This window comes from Podarcis pityusensis (assembly GCF_964106645.2).
Source record: "Podarcis pityusensis genome assembly, chromosome: 4".
Taxonomy (NCBI): Eukaryota; Metazoa; Chordata; class Lepidosauria; order Squamata; family Lacertidae; genus Podarcis; species Podarcis pityusensis.
Genome location: NC_138027.1, coordinates 20,147,431 through 20,171,027, shown reverse-complemented (window position 1 = coordinate 20,171,027; position 23,597 = coordinate 20,147,431). Strand labels below are relative to the sequence as shown.

General features: G+C 40.4%; 1 protein-coding gene and 1 long non-coding RNA gene across 3 annotated transcripts in view; one reads left to right on the top strand and one right to left on the bottom strand.

Moving 5' to 3' along the window:
• LOC308475436 overlaps positions 1-23,597 on the top strand; it is a 291,271-nt gene that overhangs the window by 156,282 nt on the left and 111,392 nt on the right. The gene's annotated exons all lie outside the window — the stretch shown is intronic.
• DYNC2H1 (dynein cytoplasmic 2 heavy chain 1) overlaps positions 1-23,597 on the bottom strand; it is a 151,244-nt gene that overhangs the window by 72,115 nt on the left and 55,532 nt on the right. For both annotated transcript variants that reach the window (XM_081001703.1, XM_081001704.1), the window contains exons 52-69: positions 23,289-23,431; positions 22,067-22,145; positions 20,115-20,269; positions 19,827-19,964; positions 18,459-18,572; positions 16,971-17,131; positions 15,976-16,099; positions 15,269-15,390; positions 14,080-14,166; positions 13,418-13,544; positions 11,679-11,820; positions 8,977-9,086; positions 8,232-8,330; positions 7,495-7,618; positions 6,037-6,200; positions 3,533-3,652; positions 1,875-2,009; positions 141-284 (exon numbers count right to left, since the gene is read on the bottom strand). In XM_081001703.1, coding sequence (XP_080857829.1) covers positions 141-284; positions 1,875-2,009; positions 3,533-3,652; positions 6,037-6,200; positions 7,495-7,618; positions 8,232-8,330; positions 8,977-9,086; positions 11,679-11,820; positions 13,418-13,544; positions 14,080-14,166; positions 15,269-15,390; positions 15,976-16,099; positions 16,971-17,131; positions 18,459-18,572; positions 19,827-19,964; positions 20,115-20,269; positions 22,067-22,145; positions 23,289-23,431 — 2,288 coding nt within the window. The remainder of the gene's footprint in view (positions 1-140; positions 285-1,874; positions 2,010-3,532; positions 3,653-6,036; positions 6,201-7,494; positions 7,619-8,231; positions 8,331-8,976; positions 9,087-11,678; positions 11,821-13,417; positions 13,545-14,079; positions 14,167-15,268; positions 15,391-15,975; positions 16,100-16,970; positions 17,132-18,458; positions 18,573-19,826; positions 19,965-20,114; positions 20,270-22,066; positions 22,146-23,288; positions 23,432-23,597) is intronic.

Here is a 23,597-nt window from a genome sequence, read left to right as displayed (position 1 = left end):
ATTTCTTTTCTTTTCCTTTCCAATTTATTTCAAACAGCCCTATTCCTAGGACTCAAGGCAAGTAACAATTTAAATGCAATACATATATAAAACTCTAAAAATAAATAACACGTTGCCTGCTTCAGAATAATGGCACATACCAGTTCACTTTGTAGGGCCCTTTGAAAAAGTCTTAGGAAAGAAGCCAAGCTAAAGCGGTACATGTTATTAATTTTGGACAAGTCAGAGATAATAAAGTACATCTTGCTGGCACTTTCTGCCAGAGGGAGATAGGCGTCCCTTTCCTAAGAAAAAAGAAGAGTTAGCATTAGAATGCTACCGCCATCTACTGGTCACAAAAAAATAATAATTTCTAATGAAATACGTAAAGATATATAGAGTACAGTAGTCCTACATATTGTAAGGCATATTATACGATCCCTCATTCTTAATTACATTTCAATAAAATTTCGCAAACTTAAAATATATTTCACAAATGCTCAACTGTAGAACTGGGAAAGAAAGCAAGCGATGATGAATCTGCAAGAGGAAAAAAACTAAATGGAGCTTAACATTGAGCAAGGAGATGGGGGATTTCCAAGAGGGACGCAAAACTATCTGCAAATTCCTGGCAGTTTCAAAAGCCATCTATTATTTGGTATAACTGCCTAGTGTAGCATGATGAACAAGTGAAATGTCCTACCAGCTCCTCTACAAACCCTTTGATAAATCTAGAATTGTTCTCTCTGGATTTGCATCTGTGTATTAAGCCACTATTAAGGAAGGGACACGGGTGGCGCTGTGGGTTAAACCACAGAGCCTAGGACTTGCCGATCAGAAGGTTGGCGGTTCGAATCCCCGCGACGGCGTGAGCTCCCGTTGCTCGGTCCCTGCTCCTGCCAACCTAGCAGTTCAAAAGCACCTCAAAGTGCAAGTAGATAAATAGGTACCGCTCCGGCGGGAAGGTACACGGCGTTTCCGTGCGCTGCTCTGGTTCGCCAGAAGCGGCTTAGTCATGCCAGCCACATGACCCGGAAGCTGTACGCCGGCTCCCTCGGCCAGTAAGGCAAGATGAGTGCCGCAACCCCAGAGTCGGTCACGACTGGACCTAATGGTCAGGGGTCCCTTTACCTTTATTAAGCCACTGAAGTTCTTTGAAAATAACTTCAGAACACTGGGTTTGTGGGTAAAATTTATTCCATAAAGCCTCCAGTTTGCATGTCCTATTGAAAATAAGTCTAGGCATGCATAATTACAATAATAACACATCTCCCCCCTGTTCATCTCTATCTCCTTTCCCTTTCACATCATCTTGTGTTGAACTTAAGAAGTTAGTCACTAACATGTGTGCAAATTTAATTTGTGACATATCAGTGAGCCAGTCATAGAAGTCATATACCTTTAACGGCCTGCACTTCACCAAAGTATACCCAAACTTAAGAGATAAAATTTCAGTCCAAGAACACAAAAATGTCTCTGCTAGCGACTGAAGACCTCAGAAAAGGTGTGTTCATTCCACAGTTTGAGAATTTCAGTTACATCACCTGACTTGGCACTGGTGAAGGTAGAGAAAACAGTGTCCAGCTTAATATATGAATGAACAAGCCACTGCTTTCAACGGAAGAATGAATCACCCTGCTGAACTCTGTCAATGAAATCACAGTGACATAGCAGGGCCAAGCATAATTCTGAGCTGGATGGTGCCCTATGTCTCTTCCTTGTGAAATAAAAGATTATTATTAGATATTTGTAATTGAAATAGTTCTACCAAGCAACATAAGATGTACTAACAGATTGCAGAATTAGCGCCAAGTTAATCAAATAGGAGCTATTATAAAATATTTTACTTAGCAAAAGCGCACCCAAATAAAACAAGCATAAGGAAGCCAAGTTACCTGATCGAGAGAAATCTGAAGTCTATGAAATTCAACAAGTGATTCTTGGATTAGAGCACTACTTGCTTTTGTCTGATTCAAGGATTCAATCAGATCTTTATTTTCAAGTATATTTCCCTGAGAGGTTGCAAGTGTCTGCAGGGAGGAGAAAGAGTTCAGTTTCCTTATAACTGGGTGATTTTAAGGAAAAGTGAGGTGTTTATATGAAATATGTGGCAATACTTTAAAAATTAGAGAGATACTGATGAAATCAAAGTATGCATTACATTCCTTGAATACTGGAACCAGGCTACCCTACCCTTCCATCCTAGTCACAGCATTTCATTCACTTATTGCCAATTCACATTAAAATGAATTTGGCTATGCTCCTGAACTCATTTTGAAATCGGATTCTATTAGTCCCACAGGTTTCTCATCATCTCTAAAGCTGGGTTTTCACATTAAGTTTGAACAAGCCCTGATAGGGGCTTGAACTGATAGGGTTTGATGAGTAAAATTTCAATGATTTATTGACATATTCCAAGAATATACAAAAATCTGCTGTGATTTTAAATGAGTTATTGACGTAGTCAATGAAATGCTTCACTGATGATCAACTAGGTGATTTTTAAGAAGTCATCATGCACAGATATGGATTGTGTTATTAATCCACAGGTAATGAGGCATGCCTGAGAAACTCTACATAAAAAGATGAAAAAGGACCTCTACACTTTCAATCTTACACAGCATATAAGGTGTTTGCAACTGTATCAGTTATACAGTGGTACCTTGCGTTTCAAACATCTCTGTTGACAAACGTTTTGAAATTCGAACACTATAAACCAGGAAGTAAATGCTTCCGTTTTCGAACACGCCTCGGAAGTCGAACTTCCGAGGCAGCTTCCTGTTTGAGTTTTCCATATTGAGTTTTGAGACTTCTGTATTGAGTTTTCAGTTTTTGAACGTTTTTGAATGTTTTGGAACGGAACGGATTACGTTTGAAAACCAAGGTACCAATGTAGAAGAATTTTCTGAAGGGAGAAAAAAAACTGCTGACCTGAAAGTGTTTTTCATACTTTCCCAAAGAAAAACTTTCAAATTTAGCACTCTTTTGTTCTAAGCAGGCATAGGGAACCTCTGGCCCACAGTCCTAATTAGATCCATCATGCTTCCCCATCTGGCCCACAATACCATTTCAGCCAAGCTATGCCCACCTGCCCTATACCTGATATCTTCAAAAGCCCCTTTGAAAACACTGTCTTGCCCAGGGGCTTCTGAAGACCTGACAATTAGCTGCACAAAACAGTACCTTGAAAGGGGCTTCTGGAGAGCTTATAAGGCAAAAAGGTCACCTGATATCATTGCAACATCAAGAAACTGGCAGGTGGATGGCTCTAGGCCACTTTCTGCTCCATATACAAGCTTGATTCTACATCCCGTTTTCCTTATGCATTGTTCCAGAGCACAGTGCAGCCTTTAGAAGCAACTTTCCAATGTTAAGACTGTTGTTCTTTCTCCCCAACTCCCCCCAAGCAAGCAATCCATATTCTATGGCAAGCTGGTCTAAAATAGTTATAGTCATCAGATATTTAAACATATTTCTGGCAGTAACAATCTTCTAAGTCTGTATGTCTTTCATACAGAAACTCCTAAATAAATGCAGCCCATTTACGTTTTACCTCCAAAAGTGATTCTTCAAGTTTTGCTAATTGTATCTTCTTATCTTCTTCCTGCTGTAACAATTTTGTCTTCTGTTCTTCCAAATCTGGTTTTTCATGTTGAATAGTCAAAGCTAGAAGCTGGCAGGCAATTAGTGAGATGTCAGAAAAGAATATCACAAGCATTGGAGACGATGGAATTTTCAAGCAATGGTTTATCACAGAAATGAGAGGAATCCTGGAGGTTATCACAGCAGGATTCAACTATAGCCCCTGTCCAAGTTTCTTTTGCTATTTAGTTGAAATCTGCTTCCCTACAATTTTCATTCATTGGTTCCAGTCCTGTTCTCTGGAGCAACAGGTCTATTCTATTTTCCATGTGACAGGCCTTCATGTATTTGAAAACTGCTATGTCTTTCTCTTCTACAGGATAAACATACCAGTTCTTGCAACTGTTTCACATAGGATTGGTTTCCAGCCTAAGAATGAATTTGGTGTTTCATTTTGTTTTTAGCAGCCCGACTGCACAAATGGCTTGTGTTAAGCTTGTGATTCACTACGATTCTATTCTTTATGTACTGCTAGAAGTAGAGGTCCCCCCATCTTCACTTGTGAATTTATTATAATTTATAGTAAAATACAAGATTTTACATTAATATCTGTTGAATTTCATCTTGCTGGTTTTGATCCAGTGGTTCGGCCTGCTAATATCCTTTTGTTCTGATTTTCTGATAAAATCAAGATATTTGCTTTTTCAACACTGGTTTGGGTCCAAAAGGTACTGTTTGTATTAACTGAAAGGTATTTCTATATGTTATAATGGACTCTGTGTGTCTTCCTAATTTTGAGCATTAGGAGAAGTCAAATCCACTTGAATCCATTACACCACCACAGGATAAAGGCACTTTACTCCCCCAAAACTTGCTCCCACTCAATACTATTGATTCCCTTGCCCTTCTCAGATACTGTGCCTATCCTACACTACTACAGAAAGCTCTACAACCCTGAGGCAGATTTTTGGGTATTGCAGGGGACTACAGTGACGAAGAGAAGGCACAGAAGCTCCTCTGATTTCACCACTCATGGCTCTCCAAATCTAAAGCACACTATTCAAGTTTTCAGCGAAAATGAATTGAATGTAATGGTAGCCACTGAAGCTCTGTTGTTTTCTAGATTCATACACGCAAATGTACCAAACACAAAGAGATGTCTGGTTTATTCATATATTTTGTTTATCATTAACATGAAAAATGTTATCCCGAGACAATGTTTTTCATTCATTGCTTGGCTTATCAGTCACATAAATAAGCAAATTAATATCCATTGTTAGCACCAACAAGAGCACAATAAAATGAATGAGAGAATATTCCAGCACTATTTACTGCTTCTCCACCATTAGTTTACTCTAAACTGACCTTAAATAATTTTGATTTCTTATATGCATTAGACATATTTCAACTATATTGCCTTGGCCCACAGCCCTGTGGTTGTTCCAACAGGTTTCTATGTGACTGGGGTGCAACACTCATTTTAACAGAAGAAAAAAGGACATTTTATAGGCAGGGGAACTCTATGTGAATCAGAACCCACAAAAATAATTGGACTGTAAAGACTTTAAGCGTACCTTCCTAGTCCACAAAATCCAACTCAGCCCAGTGATTCAAATGGAGTCTCACCCCCTGTTTTTCAGCATTAAGTACAGTAAGTTGCACACATTAAACTTTTGCACATTCAGCTTTGAGTGCATGGGGAAAAAATTAATTAAAAGGGAGTGGAAAGGAGGCAGGGTTCTGGGAAAAATGGCACTGGCAATCCTACTTGCCAATGAACCCCATTGAACTCTTCACAATTTTAGCTTTAGGCACAATCTCCAAAATGTAACCCTCATATAAGCTGCATGTTATTTTCTATTATAATAGAACTTTCTAATCTAACCACTTAAGGACATGTTAACTAAAGTGAGAATATTTTTTTCTCTGCGGAGATTGCCAGCTCTACAAGAGTGCTAAAAGGGATTAACGCACCATGAGGAATGTTGAAGAAAAATAGCCACTCATTGTGTTTTGATCCAAACACTGCCTGGGGCTTCTTTATTACAATCATGTAGGGAGAAACAGCCTAACAACTGAGGGCCACAAGCTGCTCGGCCCTAAGCAGAAAATGCCATGCTTATATAGGGAAAAACCCCACTAACATGCTTCCCTATATCAGAGCACAATGTGTTTTTGGCACTAGCTCAAAATATGTTCATCAACATAAGCGCTGACATTGTGGTTACAGAACCACCTGTATGTTCTCAGAATCTTCTCATTTTCTTCATTACCCATCCCATCTCATCACAAAACAGTGGTTGACCAAAGTTTAGGTGTGGCCATTTTTCCTTTACAGGTTTTTGTGATACAAGCATTAATACTGTACAAAAGGGCCTCTCAGGGAAAGAAATCAGGATCTTCCACCAGTGGTATAAAGCCCCATGTCTTTAGGCTAAAATGAAGAGTATCATTCCTTGAGATATGAATGCCTACCTGCCCTCTTAAGCCACTCCGTGTTATTGTAAAGTTAACCTCTGTAACAATGGAAGCTGCATCGGGTGGAATGTCAGGATTTGGGTTTCGGGTTGATAGAAACAGGCGGAATTCTTCGTTATAGTCAATTATTTTGTCACCTATTTGTACAACGTATCGAGGACCTGTGGGAGGAAAACATACCAAGATGAACAATTTTTTTAAAAGTATTACATGCTCAGTATTATCTAATAATTATTATAACTAACATAATATCAGCTCCACTGTATTCACAAGCAAGTAAAGCATGCAAGAAAATTGTCAAATGACCCATTCACTATCGACACCTTCTTGCTGTATATCTAGTGGCTGCCTAGTATAACACAGTAGGCTGGACAATCAACCTGTAACCAATTCCCATTACTAATCTACCCAATGCGAACCAAAGTATGGTGTACTGATAGACACCATAGTATAAGGCACTATATGTCTTATAATGGAGTACATCTGTGATATGCTATTGGTAACCTACCACCATATTCTGAACCAGATGCAAAACAGCACAAGTAGTCTTTGTGTACACTGACACAAGAAGATCCTGCTTCCTTTCTTGAAAGTAAGTATTCCTGGAACTGATTGGTAATCCAATTATAACAAAAAATAGCAAATAATAATAATCTTAAACTCTGCTTAATTTGACCAACTGAGCAAACATGGAATGAATCAGACTCAGGGTGAGTCCTTGCTGTGCTAACTGTGGACCAAAGATGGTCCATTTAAGTGTCACTTAAGGATGCTCTGATGGTGTTTCCTGCTTGGCAGGGGGTTGGACTCGATGGCCCTTGTGGTCTCTTCCAACTCTATGATTCTATGATTCTATGATTCTAAGGATAATTGTGCAATTAAGAAAAAATGTCCAGGTGTGAAGAGGTCAATGTGAACCTTAGTATAATCTATCAGCCGGCAGATTGTTTCAGGTGAAGGACGTGCACTGATTTTACTTATTTACCACATAAATTTCACCTGCTTGTTGTAAAAATGTTGAATCCCAAATAGGATTTGTGTATGCACCAATTCACTGTAACGTATAAATCATATTTTTATAACAAGCCGTGAAACATTACCAATGCATGATGGTCAAACGCAAAATAATAAAGAACCCATACTCCGTAGCTACACTTGCACTCATGAAAACGTGTCCATCTGCAAAGCAGACAGAGGGGAGTTCTGCATGGCTGAATAGTTCCTATTTCCTCAGTTAAGCAACATCAGAGTTTATTGTTTCATGTCCAGACCTGGGTGAATAAGAAGCCTGGCGAGAATTTTTAGTGATGATATAATTTTTAAAAATATCTAGGATTTTTAAAAATCCATGCAAACAGCACAGCTATTTTTAAATTGATTTGTCCATTTATCTGACTAAGAAGCGGGGGGGGGGGGGGTATTGTATTCCTGCCACAATTGAAGTTGGAAATTTACCTTGCGCAACAAGGTCCTTTCTGAGCAATGGATAAAGCACAGGTTCTACTCCATCCATTTCCTGTATAATGAGAGTTTTCCCAAATCGCACAGCCAGCTCAAGAGCGTTAATGAAGTTGGCATCCTGCACAAATAAAATTTTACCACCATTGTTCGATCTACGTCAATATTAACATATTAAGTCGCCGATAGGAAAAATAAATAAATGCATCATCAAGACATTTTTCAGATCCAGTCAAGATGTAAACAAAATACAGTGAAACCATTTTTATCAAGGCTGTTTTAAAACATACAGTCCCTGTTTGGCAGCATTGCCAAACGATGGGCTCTTGCACTACACATCTCCTCCACTAGTAACAGAAAAATCTGGTACAGTACTTCGACTGAGCAGCACCTCTGTCACATGCAACATTAGCCACAAGGTGGAGGGGAAGGTGAACACTGGCCCTCCAAACAGCAGAAGAAGACATTTGGAGCGATATGAATGCCTCTGTCATTTAAATGCCTTTGAACCCAATGAGGAAGAAGTGAAATTGGGTTGCTACAACTCCCACCCCCAAATTGGGAATAAAACACTGCAGATGTAGACAATTCTTTTTCAAATCAGGTATTTTGCGTAAGCAGGCTCATCTTTGCAGGATCAGTGGAGGGAAAATTTATAATTTAAAAAAGGTATAAGAGAATAAGGGGATCTCTTTTCCAAAATTAAAGAACCATCTGAAAGATTCAAATAGGACCTGTTGGTTGACGATTTCCAAGCGTGATTCTTTCAAATGAGTTTTCAGCCATTCAGTAGCTCTGGAAGATGGGTCTATCAAAAATGGGCAAACTTTACTCTGTTAAAAAAAAAGGAGGGGGGGAGAAATGTGTTTCAATCATGTTTCTGTTTGAAAGAAACTACACAACTATATAATTTGTATGAAAACACCCCATTAACAATCCTAAAAGGAAGTAATGAAAAGCTGAAAATGTTTGCATTGGGTACAGCAATCATAGTATATAAAGAAAAAAAGGTATCACAGGAAGAGGGAGGGAAACATAGGAAATAAAATTCCATGTGTAAAGCATTCCCAATTTAACACTGCAGTATCCTTCTTAGATATTCAACTATTACCAGGATTTCAAATGCAGGGAAAGAAATTTTAAATGCTTAATAGTTCACTTGGGGAGACACTGTTTTACTTACTTATTATTTATTAAATTTATATCCCACCCTTCCTCACAAAGGAGCCCAAGATTTCCTAGATAATCTAATACAGTATTCATGGGATCATGGGTCCACTCCACAGACAACATTGAGTAGAGGCAGAAAATGATCTAAAAGACTGAGGAGAAAAAGTGACAGACAACCTCATTCTTCACTTGCACCCCCTAGACAGTCAGGCTGTAGCCTTCCCCACTGCACACACTATCTCAGTACGAGAGTACTATCATGCTACACAGGCAGTGCCTCCAAAAGAATAAAAAAGCAATACAATTTACCTGTAAAATCACAAGGGCATTTTCTATTGACAGATCATCCGAGGGCAACCCTTCACTTTTCCAAATCAATTGCTCACTTTCTGTGCTCAGGAATCGCATAAGATCAAATTCTAACAAACAGAAGACGCTTCTTTTAATTCCATTAAATTTGCTAGAACATTTTATGTCTGTATGGCTTCTCACCATTTGGATGAGGATCTAGGGCAGTGTTTCCCAGCCTTGGGTCTCCAGCTGTTTTTGGACTACAAATCCCATCATCCCTAGCTAGCAAGATCAGCGGGCAGGGATGATGGGAATTGTAGTCCGAAAACAGCTGGAGACCCAAGGTTGGGAAACACTGATCTAGGGCATATTAAATTGTGGTTACCTCCCCATATGTGTGTGTTATTTCATTAAGGGACCGCATAAATAAAATAAATAAATGGATCACTGAGAGCTGGTTGGAGGGACAACCCCTTATACAGAACACATAACTTGCTTTTATTGGATTGTAAAGCACAATTCGCACACCAAAGTCAAAACAGATTACACTGGGCAACAATTTTTTACTTTTTGAATGTTGTCTAGATTTCTACAACTGATTTAGGGTATTTTTGCAGTGCTGAATCAGGAAATGGCATCCGTTTCTCTCCATCAGGTCAGGTTTACTGTAAACTGAATGGTGGGCATTGATAAAGGTAAGTACACGTAAATTGCATGTTGCTTCACCATTTTTCAAACTTCAGGGCTTCAACTTCCATTTCTTGGAACTCCTGGAATGCTCAGCGGCAGTGAGGTCTCTCTTCAGAGTCCAACAGTAGTCAGCCATCATGACTGCGTCCCAGCGACCCTGATACCTGGTCTCCATCTCTTTCATGTCCTGATGGAATCTCTCCCCCCTGCTCATCACTCATTGAACCCAGGTTCTCAGGAAACCGGTCCATATGTGAAAATAGGTAGTGCATCTTGACGCTCATGTTGCAGCCCAGGTTTCTGAAAGCAGTCAGCATGTTGTTGACAAGTTCTGTGTAGTTTCTGGCCTTATTGTTGCCAAGAAAGTTCTTCACTACCAGAACAAATGCCTTCCACGCTTCCAGTTCCACTTCGTTTATTGAGTTTCCGAACTCTGGATCTCTGAAGAGCTGATGGATCTGAGGACCGTCAAAGATGCCAGCTTTCAACTTCTCCATGGTCAATCCTGGAAAAGCCTGGCACAAGTAAGTGAAGCAGTCACCATCCTTGTCCAGAGCCTTGGTGAACTGCTTGATTAAGCCAAGCTTGATGTGCAGCGGTAGGAAGAGTATTCTGTCTCTGTCCACCAGAGGGTCGTTGATGACGTTCCTTTTTTTGCAAGGCACCAATTCCTCCCGCACAGGCCAGTCCTTCTTCGTGTAATGCTGAGCACGGTCCCTACTATCCCACATGCATAGAAAACATGGGTACTTGGTGAAGCCAGACTGTTGTCCCAACAAAAAGTTCACCATCTTCAGGTCAACAAAAATAAACCACTTATGCTGATCATAACCAATTTTCTCCAGCACATACTTCACCGCTTCATGGTTCTCCTTCAGTGTACTCGAGTGAGCCAGGGGTATAGAGGCAAACTGGTTGCCGTTGTGTAGCAGAACACATTTCAGTGATCGCTTGTTGCTGTCAATGTACAGCAATGTACTCCAATCTTTTGGTTTGTACTGTGGCACTCAAAGCTTAAGCAGAAGCTGCACAATATCTGCACAGTACACCAAGTCCTTCTCTTCCGAGAAAAAACGGAGGTACTCTTGATGCCTGTTGTGGAAGAAGCTGATGTGAGCACTGTCAGAGAGGAGGTTTTTTCCTTCAATCTGGATGCCAACAGTTCGGCAGAGTCCTTTGACAAGCTGAGGTCGCGAACTAGATCATTCAACTTCTTTTGGGAAAATGGATGTGGAGCATCATCTTCAAGAACCACTTCTTCTTCTTCATGTCCTTCAGCACTGGAGGCATCTTTGTCACTAATGTCAGGAAGTTCTCCAAAGATAGGCACTGGAATTTCATCACAATGAGCTACAGGACGACGTGCTGATTGAAGATCAGGATACTTCATGGGGCGGCTGCCCCATTAACTTAGTTTTGATCCCCCAACTTTATGCTTTGCCGCACCAATTTATGGAAGATTTCGAGGTTTTATGACTTCAAACTGATCCCTTTTCGACATAATCACCCAGAACTATTGGACCTGAATACTTCTTGTCATTAAAATAATCATTTCCAATCAAAACAATTATTCGACATGGCATTTTACCCCCACCAACTTCTTCTAAAATGCTCCACACAAGCATACACGTGAACAAAAACGTAAAAAAAGACATGTGGCCGGAGCTCAAAAACTTGACCTGATTGAGCAAAACCAATGTGATTTTTGGATTCAGCGCATCAGATTCATCCTAAATCAACTGAAAAAATGCAGACAACAAATTTGTTGTTGACCAGTGTTATCTGTTTCTAAGCAGAGAGTAGATGATATTATTTTGTTCAAGTTCTATTTGAAGAGGTTTCAGGAGTCCCTCCCCCCCTTTCCTTGATGTAGAGAGGTTCCCTATGACTATGTTTGAGTAAAGGAGTTACAACTCTGGCTTCCCAGTACAACACTACTGACTAATCAATGTTCAATAGCCCATAATTATACCTTATAATTCTGATTAATATTTTATTTATTTTCATATCAAAGATATAGCAATACCTACTTTCCAGATTAGCTGATTTTGTCCATGAATCCAAACTTGCTTTTCTTTGATCTTCAGGCGCAGCAGAAAGATAAGTAATGAATGCAGCAGACAGTTGAGCCCTCATTGGCAGTGTACTCAATTCATCTGCTATCTCTGAAACCTGAAAATAGATTTCCAACATGATATTGTTATTTCTTTGTGTACTTACCGGTAAGTGATTTTTTTTACATGAGTAGAGCAGTCTTATTAAATAATATTATAGCCACACTAGTAACTTTGTCAGCCTTGAATAATTTTCAGGGTCACAAGACAGACAACACGTAGAAATGCATACTGGACCCATTGCACATCTCATTCACTCCATCTTCACATGCAAGACTTCAGCTTAAATGCCTGTGAAAATACTGCAGGCAAGTATAGGCTAGGCATAGTTTCTTCACTATCATATGCTAAAGCTTTTATAGAAAGATTTTTTTTTATGTTCTCTAGTAAATCTCCAGGGGACGTGGGTGGCGCTGTGGGTTAAACCACAGAGCCTAGGACTTGCCGATCAGAAGGTTGGCGGTTCAAATCCCCATGACGGGGTGAGCTCCCATTGCTCTGTCCCTGCTCCTGCCAACCTAGCAGTTCGAAAGCACGTCAAAGGGCAAGTAGATAAATAGGTACTGCTCTGGTGGGAAGGTAAAAGGCATTACTGTGCGCTGCTCTGGTTCGCCAGAAGCGGCTTAAGTCATGCTGGCCACATGACCCGGAAGCTGTACACCGGCTCCCTCGGCCAATAAAGCGAGATGAACACCGCAACCCCAGAGTCGGCCACGACTGGACCTAATGGTCAGGGGTCCCTTTACCTTTACCTAGTGAATCTCCACTGAGCACAGAACATCACTGGGGATTGGGAAAAGCATGGTAGATAACTGTGTGAGCTGAATCTTGTGTTAGACAAGTTCCAGGTAATTGTAAAATGAGAGAACTGTGCTACCAAAACCTTTAAAAATAGCCCCAAAACTCAGGTAAAGTGGTACCATTGGATACTGTAGATGAAGTGGAGGTCCTTTCTATGGAATAGATGAACTGGAAAATAAAAGTATGCCTCCCAAAGTCAGTTCAGGGCCTTTAAAAGGTTTTTAATACTTAAGGCAATCAAACCTAGCATAGAGATGGGCCACAGTCTATAGTGTCACAACAGAAGACAATAAATACATTGTTCATGTTGCCTGCTATTGAAGGCACCTATTGCCTTCACTAGAAGAGGGGTGTGTGAAATGAAGCTATGCTTATTCAGCAGTAAGGAACCCCAGATTAATTGCTAAGAAACCAAAATCAGAAGAACTAAAACTGAAAGCAAGAGGTGAATGCCAAGCAATACGCAACAGTAAAATAATTCCACACAATTACTCTAGCGTAGAATGTCATACCGTACAGAATAAAAATTTAAATCATAAAAAATTGTCCAGTAGCACCTTATAGACCAAGTAAGCTTGTTCTGGTATAAGCTTTCGTGTGCATGTGCACTTCTTCAGATACACACGAAAAGCATGCACACAAAAGCTTATACCAGAACAAACTTAGTTGGTCTATAAGGTGCTACTGGACAATTTTTTATTATTTTTATTTTTATTTTGACTGCATCAGACCAACACGGCTATCTAGCTGAATCTAGAATACTGCACAGATATATTTAAGCTTTCTGAAAATAAAACACTGACTTAAGTTTGAAGAAGAAAAGGCATATTTTTATTGAAGCTTTAGCAACCAACCTGTGAGTTCCATCTCTTATGCTCCCTATCAAGTTGTTTGATCAATATTTCTGCAGCTTTCACTGTCTCTTGTGCTTTAGCAACTTCTGCTTCAAGCTTAGCTGCCTCACTTGTTCTGGCCTGGAACCTGTGGACCAACTGAACTGTTAAGACTTAAGGAACAAAAGAATGTGTTTCGACATAAAGCCTTTTTTAATTTCAAAAGGATAGCAATGGTTACTTTTTGTAAAACATTTCAAGGCAATTTAACAATGAAAAAACATCAACAAGAATGTACATAATAATAATTTAAGTCCAATACAGATACGGTCAGGTGGAGAAATTTCCACTTAAAAGGACAACTGGAAAACAAAAGTCTTCAACAGGTGCTGAAAAGATAAAAGATAGGACCAGTCTGGTATTTAACAGCAGAGATTTGAAAGAGTAGGTGCCACTACACTAAATGCCCGATTGCTACATCTTCTGGAGGAATCCTGATGGAATTGTGCCTGCAGGAGGCCCTCTTCTATAGATTGCTTTGTTTGGTTGAGATATATATTTGGTGAGATTATCTTTTAGGTATTCTTGTCCCACTCTGTACACAAGTACCAATAGATGGAACATAATTAAAAGTTTTAATCAATTAATTAAAACTGTGAAGTGTTTGGATGAAAAATACATACTTATCTCTTAATTCTGCAACCCTTTCACCAACAGAATTAACCAAATCTTCTAGCTTCTTTTTTCTGTCTTCTGTTTTCCTAAGATTACTGAAATATATTAAGAATAATAATTGAGATCCTTACCAATCAACACACACACAAAAGTGTAGGCACCTTTCAAAGATGGATGTTTCCAATGTTTGGGATCTGTAGCATATGAATTTAACCCTGCTGTGTGGGAATCTCTTGGGCTGCAGATGGGATATGCCACATAGACAAAACGTAAGCAAAGAAGGAACCCTCAAGTCCTGGTTTTCTCCACCTGCATCAGTCTCTACCTCGGTCACAATACCAGGCCTGAGAGATCTCAGCATGGCAGCAAAACCCCCCAGTGAAGTTAACAGGTGGTTGGCCAGAAAGATGCAGGCAAAGTAGGTGAGACCAAGGCCATGGCAGGACTAGTCTCCCCAATTAAGAAAGAATTAGCATGACTGGGCAAAGGCTTTAGGTCACAGCGGTTCTCAACCTGTGGGTCCCCAGATGTTGTTGGACTACGACTCCCATCATCCCTGAGCTCTGGCCTTGCTAGCTAGGGGTGATGGGAGTTGTAGTTCAACAATATCATTGAGAAAGGCTGCTTTAGGAGAAGACATCTCCCAACCAACTAGCCTCCAATCCAATTCTTCTCCTTCCCCCTCCTCCTTTCTTATCTAGGGATCTCAAACCATGCCAGATCACAATAGATCTAATGGGCCCATGACACTATGCAAGCTTACTTGAAAGCAAGTCTCAGAATGACACTTGCAGTATGAACAGAATTGCAGCCTTGGACTAATGAGATACCTATTATATCTAATTGGATTAATACGTTAACGAAATATTTTCGTAGTGCCAACAACTATTGGTATAGACCAAGAGTAGACAACAACCAGTGCAAAAAGCATGTTTGATTCTAAACTATATTTCATAGGGATGCTGAATTTATTTTTCAGACTTGAGTCAAACTCCTCTTCCATCAGATTGGTCCCATGCTTCAAATGTAAAACTAAACTAAACCATGCCTTGATCCCAGGTTAACGCAGCAGGAGGACCAGGGAAAGAGAACTGTGGCCGTGATCTTCACTTCAGGAACCCAAACATTGGTTTCATATTACTTTCATATTACTGTCGAAGAATTAAAAGCAACTGTAAAAAAATGTGCATTACTTACGCTTCAAGGCCTGCCTGTTCAGTTTCCAGAGGTTGAATTCGTTCCAGGACATAAGAATATTGAACATTGGCTTTAACCCATGCAGCTAAGGGTGCCGCTGCAGTACTGGCCCTTTTAGCATTCTGAAATATTGAAACATACTCACATTATCGTGAGAAGGCATGCATCCATTTTAACTGTTTAAACACACTTCTCTGCTGTAAATATAATGCTTCCATCCCCACACATAAAATAAGCAATGCAGAATCACTGGAAATTGTATCCTGCATTAAACCAATAACATAATTAACTTACAAAGCAGCACTGTCATTTCAATGTATAAAAATAAATAAGTTTTTCCCCCTTTCCCACCATTTCTGTAACGTTGTATGATGAGTGATTCCAATATGTAATTCATTTAATCAGTATTTATTATTTCATTTTATAGTTCTTTTTTACTAGCTCTTTATTCAATGTACTAAACCACAAAAATGTTTACAGCTTCAAACTGTGTTGCAATATATTTTAAAATAAATTGAAAATTGAGTAGTCAAGCATAACACTACAGAGTAATTTTATGTGTGCCTTCTGTGAAGTAAGTGTTGCTTAGTTCAATGGAATTTACTCTCAGGGAAGTGCGTATAGGATTGCAATTTGAAGTAGAAGCAGCAAACAACCAGTTGCAAAAGCACACAGTCATAAAATTGTTAAGTACACAAAGAAATTACCTTTGGATCAAAAGATCCCTTATTTTTAGCTAGAAGTTCTTCCACACTCTCACGGATTTCCTTTGGAATATTTCGAGCATCAAAGGTTGCAATATCTTCCCTCACGCCTCTTTTGGCAAGAAAACTGCAAAATATATTAAATGACTGAATACAAAGGCAGAAATGGGCACTTCATAACAGGTATCGCTATGGTCTTTCTTTGGTATTCAGAATAAAATACATAATCTTTGGAAAAGATATACAACCAAGTTGCTTTTCTTAATAATAGTTTCCCCCCGCCCCTGGATTTTATTCCTAGGAGAGGCAGGCAAGCAAACAAGGTGTCAGAGCAGCAGCAGACAGCATGACGGCAGTTACCTGGTCTCCCAATAACTAATCACTGCTGCTTCCTGGGGGGAGAGGGAGCAGGGAGGTAAGTGTAGTGCAAAGGCACCAGCAGGGCCAGTCTAACACTCCTGCCAATGTGTTTGCATTGGACTGACTTCCCCACCCACTCTGTCCCCATAAGCAGCAGCAACTCAGCTGTTGGGAGGTCAGGTAATTCCGCCCCACCCTACAACACCATCTGCAAAGGCATCAGATTCTGCTTGATCTGGACTATTCCCAATCCTGATGACTTGGGTTTCAATATTTTTACTGCGATTTTATTAATGTGTATTCGTTGATGTCACTTGAAGGCAACCTTGGAAGGATTTCTGTCCTGAGAGGCAGGCTATATACAGTGGTACCTCGGGTTAAGTACTTAATTCGTTCCGGAGGTCCGTACTTAACCTGAAACTGTTCTTAACCTGAAGCACCACTTTAGCTAACGGGGCCTCCTGCTGCCGCCGCGCTGCCGGAGCATGATTTCTGTTCTCATCCTGAAGCAAAGTTCTTAACCCGAGGTACTATTTCTGGGTTAGCGGAGTCTGTAACCTGAAGCGTCTGTAACCTGAAGCATATGTAACCCGAGGTACCACTGTATAATGAAATAAATAAATAAATTCTTCAATTACCTCTTCATGCTCACCCATGATGTATCAAAGATGCCCATCAACCGTAAGACACCCTCTAGTATATCTCTAATTATGTCAGGTGGCATACGCAGGGAGCGGATTTCTGACAGAGATTCTGGTTTGATATTTCCAACGGCTAGCTTAGCTTCATTAACCAGTGGCTAAAACAAGAAAAATAGAAAAATTACCAAAGTTGATTAGTTTTAACAAAACTTTAACTTCACCTTTTTAATTGCAGCTACAATGTATCAAGAATCCTAAAGCTTAATTAAAAGCAGGTGGCAATAAGTGGGAAATATTAATTTAGGTCTTATGGTCACTGTTTATGAAAAATGGATGAGAGGGGATTGGGCAGGGGGTGCAATAATAAGCAATACAGTGGTACCTCGGGTTAAGTACTTAATTTGCGCCAGAGGTCCATTCTTAACCTGAAACTGTTCTTAACCTGAGGTACCACTTTAGCTAATGGGGCCTCCCGCTGCCGCCACACTGCCAGAGCACGATTTCTGTTCTCATCCTGAGGCAAAGTTCTTAACCCGAGGTACTATTTCTGGGTTAGCGGAGTCTGTAACCTGAAGTGTATGTAACCTGAAGCGTATGTAACCTGAAATACCACTGTACTCCCCTCCTGTCCAATTTTCCCACTGTGACCACTAACGAACCTTTCCACATTCTGCTATGCTCCCAACCCCTCCCCTTGGCCCCTTGCTTATTAAGTGTGTTCTTTCTGTTCCTCATTTCACTGCCACAAACATGGCTAGTTTCTTCACTCCTTGTCGGGCGTGAAGCTGGTGGTTCATGCTGGGGCCAGAATTTGCATAGTTCCACAAAATAGCTAGAGAGCCCTAAAAAGTACCAAAAATGGAAAGAACTAGACAGGGACCAGAACACTAGAAAATGAGGAGGCTGCTAAGAGAAAGCAAAGAGGAGGAAGAAGAAAAGATAATAGAAAGGACAAGCAAGGAGTCAATGAGGAGCCACAGCCATGTGCTTTCCAGGCAGAGAACTGAGAGCATGTCACATGACAGCAGAGACCCCCTCAAAAAGTGATGAGAAGCAACATGATACTAGCCTGAGAGAGGCGTCTTACCCCAATACTCATCTCTTCCTAACTTCCTGCCCCTCCAATCACTCCAAGTCTTGCTGCTCCGGGAGAAAGAAAATAATCCTACTCCCATTAATTTAATGGCCTATCCAGCCATGCCATGGAGATTATCTCCACGGGGACAAAAGTTAGCTTTAAGAAGCTAACATGAAAATAAATGGAGATGCTCACATCCTTTTGTTTTTACTCTAGCCAACATTCAAAGCCATTATGCACTCAAGCATGTCTTTTTCAGTACTTGTCCCCTTAAAATATACATAACTCATTCTTGATTGCACATCCAGAAAATAATGGAGCACAAATAAAAGCTCCAGGAAGCTCCATTATGTTCTTTGTGTTTTATAAACCAGGATCTAAAGCCAATAAAGTTCCATTGTTATTACCTGAACCTCTCTCAGTTCATCCTCAATTATCGTTTTTCTTTCTTCGATTTTTACAACTTCTTGCGCTATTTTTTGTTTTATTTTCTCCATTTCTGATTTCTGTTCACTTGCATCCTATAAGAAAAAAGGTATTTTCCACAGGAGCTAAGAACATGGGTCCCCCCCCCATTTCTTGGGTTTGAATACTGCACCGCAACATGAGGACTTTTACCCTTTATGGTGATTTGTACTAGTGCACAGATCACTCGCATTGATGCTTCCCCTGGCCTTAAGACTCAACCCAGCCCTTATTATAACACAGCAGCAGTCACCCACAGTTAGGTTGCTCTCTCTCTCTATAAATATATTGATTGATTGATTGATTGATTGATTGACTGACTGATTGATTGATTGATTGATTGATTGAATTTATATACCACCCTATAGCTGGAGGTCTCAGGGTAGTTCACAGAATAAAATCAAAATATAAAACCTCATATATTTCAAGATAACAGATCTAATATTCAGAAGTCCTACAGCCCTAAGAACAATTTTATATTAGATCCAACATGTTAAATCTTGCAATGTTGACAATGGCAAGAAATTTCGCCAACGTTTTTCTCTGCCAATGGTGGCTTTTGCAGAAATCTCTTATCAGTTTCTGCTTCATGCTATTCTCTTCCTACCACCTTATCTTTATTTTTATTTATTTCAAGATTTCCATGCAGACTTTTCGACAGTAGTGGACACGACTTCTCAACAACTTACTGGGAGGAAGAGGGCAGGCAGGCAGGTCATTGCAGTGCATACACATCTGTGAAGCCAATCTGGCGCTCTTGCCAATGTGTTTGCACCCTCCCCACCCTTTCCCTTCCTGATCAGAGCAGTAGCTCATCTGTCGGGAGGTTAAGTGAGCAATGTCTCCCCAGCACACGTCCAGTGCTGTTTTTAGAAGGAAAGCACTCTCAGTGCAGCTTGCATTAAACACTTGTCAAATATACAAGAAAATTAAACCAGCAGTTAAAACACTGCAAAAAGCAGCAGAGTACTCTTACGAAATTAAAGGGAGTAATTTACAATCAACATGTTTAAAACCAGCAATATACCGGTAAGCCTTTAAAAACTTCAAAACAGCACCATCATTAAAAGCAGCTCGGAATAAATGGGTTTTCGAGGCTCATTTAAAAGCCAGCACTGAAGGGGCTGCTCCCCTCTCTCCAGAGAATTCACCTTTCTTTACTAACTGCACTCTTTTTCTCCACCTTTCTATGCCTTGTTGATTACTTCATTTAATCTTTTTTGAGCATCTTTACTAGCATGCTATCAACTGGACAGTCTCCATTCTCAACCTTCCTGTAATGCATTTGGTACTTTGTTTATACACATTACCTGCATAGAAACAGTAATTTCTTGGAGCGCAGCATCAGCTTCACCTTGCTTCATTTTCAGCAATATACTTTGTTCTTCAGCTTTCCTGTTCAATTCATCAACAAGAGCTTTTGCTTCATTCAGTTTAGCTACTCCAGCCTAATTGACAAGTGGAGAGTGAATAAATGTCATTTATATAGTAAGAAATATACAGAAACAATACCTCCTTATTTGGACAAAAAAAATCCAAGACAAACACATTGTTTTGGAAAGATAATGTAAATCCAAAGTAACCTATGTCTTATATACCTGCAAATGGCTTTGCCTTTTTATCAGCTCTGCTCTTTTGCCATTATGGATGGCACGATACATATGCAGGAAAGTCAAGTATCTTCTGGGCGTAGCTCCATAGGGTTTACATGAGTCATGGATCATCAAAAATGACTTCAGGAACTCCGAATCACCTATGAAACATGTTTAGAAAACCAGCATTTATAAGTAGGCAAAGAATATACAAACACAACTATAACAAAAAACCAAATTATTTGAAGCATGGCAGAAAAGGAACTGTTGTTCTCATCTAAAAGGTGTTTCTCCTTCGATGATTTGAAGCTCTCAAGCGGGAATGAGTCCCACCTGGTGCTCAAAGGCAGAACACACAGTAGTTTTGAGGAAGTAGGTGGCTCTTCTCTCCCGTCAGGAGCCAGTTCCCTTCAAGTCAAGTTACAGACAAATAACACAACAATGCCTTTTATTTCTTTCAAAATGTCTGTGTTTAACCTGAAAAGCCTGAGGGGTATGGGGTGGTAATGCAGTCAACATCTTGACAAGGCAAGACAGAAAAACTTGGGCAATCCTCCTCAAAAGAACCTTGAGGGGACTCAAACAGCCTGGGTTGAGTGAGGTATATTACATCCTCTGTGTCATCAGAGCTGTTCCTCCATGTGCCTCTCATCTGCCAATCAATTGAAGAGAGTAATCCCCACTCCAGTAGGCCCAGGCTTCTTTTCAACAAGCTGCTGTATAGTGTACAACATGAGCAACTATAGCCCTGCCTGAGACCTATATGGCAATGGACACTGATAGCAAACAAATTTTAGTACAGTCGTACCTTGGTTGACAAACGCCTTAGCAGTCAAACGTTTTGGCTCCTGGACCCCACAAAGCCAGGAGTGAGTGTTCCGGTTTGTGAACGTTCTTTTGGAAGCCGAACATCCGGCGGGGCTTCCGATTGGCTGAGGGAAGCTCCTGCAGCCAATCAGAAGCCATGCCTTGGAAGTCAAACAGACTTCTGGAACAGATTCCATTTGGCTTCCAAGGTACGACTGTATCCGATTGATGGTGTAATTTGGAACAATGAGTGAAATTGCAGTAAGTGCTTGGGCCAGGTCTTGAGCAGCCTATGCCCCATCTGGATTCTGTTTAGATAAAGACCCAGCTGCAAGTGGGTGGCTAGAAACAGTGCAAAGCCAAAGGGCCTACAACATGACTCGTCTATCGTCCATTTCTCTAACAAAAGTTTGTACATGCAGGGGGAGGGGGTTATAATGCCAAGGCTGCATCCAGCAGCACTTGGCATGAATGTGAGGTATTTGTTCAGTTGAAGGTATCAGTGGAAAGTTACAGGTTTATTCTTCTTTGATGATCACTCATAGCAAAGTTTGTCTTCCATGAACACTGTCTTAACAGTAAGTCCGTAAGTGACTGTGGAGGCCATTTCTGGATCCACATGACCTTCCACAGTGGGAGATTAAAGTTGATTAATTTCAGTTGGTCAACTCTGAGTTGGGTGTAGCTGAATAGACTCATGGGATCTACTCTGGACAAAGGCAGGAAACAAACTGAAACGTAAGAGAGCTACTTCCTCAAACTATCTGTGTTTCTTGCTTTCAGACACTAGGTTGAACTAGATTCCACTTGAGGATCTTCATCATTCATGGGAGAAGAAAATGTCATCCCAGGCATTTTCTTTTAAAAGTATTAGAGTAAATTTAAAGCTGCTAGTTTTAGTTTCTAGTATTACCTGTTTTGCCTAGAATCATGTTTATTATGTATCTTCTGCATATACATTATTCTCTGCAGGTCACTTTTCCTACTGAAATTCTACCCAAGGTTGATAAAATCAATTTATACCATTGGTCTACTAATTTTGTATACAATGGATCATAGTAACTGTCTAAATGTCTTCAATACTTCTTGTTACTTACACAACAGTTTTGAAATTAACTCTAAATGCTTAATGGAATAAGCAAATATCTCACCAGAATTCTTCTTTCTGCGTTCCTTTGAAGTTTTAGTTTTTTCTTTTTCATCTGATTCAATAAACAACATTTCAGGTATCTAAAACATGAAGTTTGGGATAAAAACAAATAGTATCACTGGATATTTTTATTGCAAGTAGATATTTACCAAAGAGATATCATTGCATGGGTGCCACCCATTCCCAGCTTTAGAAAGAATCCTGGGTGCTCCTAGAGTGGTTAGTTCTAAGAAAATGGAGCTGAGCACAAGGAAAAGGCTTATTAAGGCTGGGACACTTAGAGTAATTGTGCTGTATCTCGAGGTTACACTGCTTCCACGCCTTAGAAGCAGATGCCGAAATGAAGAAGTAGGTGTAGGCATTCGTAAAGGTAAAGGTACCCCTGCCCGTACGGGCCAGTCTTGACAGACTCTAGGGTTGTGCGCCCATCTCACTCAAGAGGCCGGGGGCCAGCGCTGTCCGGAGACACTTCCGGGTCACGTGGCCAGCGTGACATCGCTGCTCTGGCGAGCCAGAGCCGCACACGGAAACGCCGTTTACCTTCCCGCTAGTAAGCGGTCCCTATTTATCTACTTGCACCCGGGGGTGCTTTTGAACTGCTAGGTTGGCAGGCGCTGGGACCGAGCAGCGGGAGCGCACCCTGCCGTGGGGATTCGAACCGCCGACCTTTCGATCGGCAAGCCCTAGGCACTGAGGCATTTACCTACAGCGCCACCCGCGTCCCTGTAGGCATTCATAGTTGTGGGTAAAAGGATGATGAGTGAAACGAGTCTTGAACCATTTAGGATGAAATAAAGACTACATCTACATAGAATAGTAGTCCTCTTGCTCACTCCTAGCCTGTCATTCACAATAACTGCTATCCCTCTACTTCAGTAATTAAATAAAATTACGTAACTTTGAATACAGTGGTACCTCAGGTTAAGAACTTAATTCGTTCTGGAGGTCCGTTCTTAACCTGAAACCGTTCTTAACCTGAAGCACCACTTTAGCTAGTGGGACCTCCCGCTGCCACCATGCGATTTCTGTTCTCATCCTGAAGCAAAGTTCTTAACCCGAGGTACTATTTCTGGGTTAGCGGAGTCTGTAACCTGAAGTGTCTGTAAACTGAAGCATCTGTAACCCGAGGTACATGAGGTATATGAATACAGAAGCAACAGAAATTAATCCTAGAGGGCATTAAATACGCTGAATGGAACTTCAGTATTTCTCTCTGTGCTTACCTTTTTCATACTGTTTTCAGACCAACTCTCCATCCAGAGGACCTGACATTTCTTATGAAGGGCGGGATTACTTTCGCAATTTATTGTGAAGTTCAGATTAGTAGAATCCATAATCAACACAACATGAAGGTTCTGTTGAATTCCTACAACGTATTTGTAAATCATAAACATTGTGTTTAATACTTTACATAACATTTTAATATGATATTAGGGGCTGTGCACCTGCTTGCTTCCTTTACATCACAGCCACAAGCAGGAGACAAACAAGATTTGGAACCCACCTCTGGGCTACATGGAATCTGTTTTGAA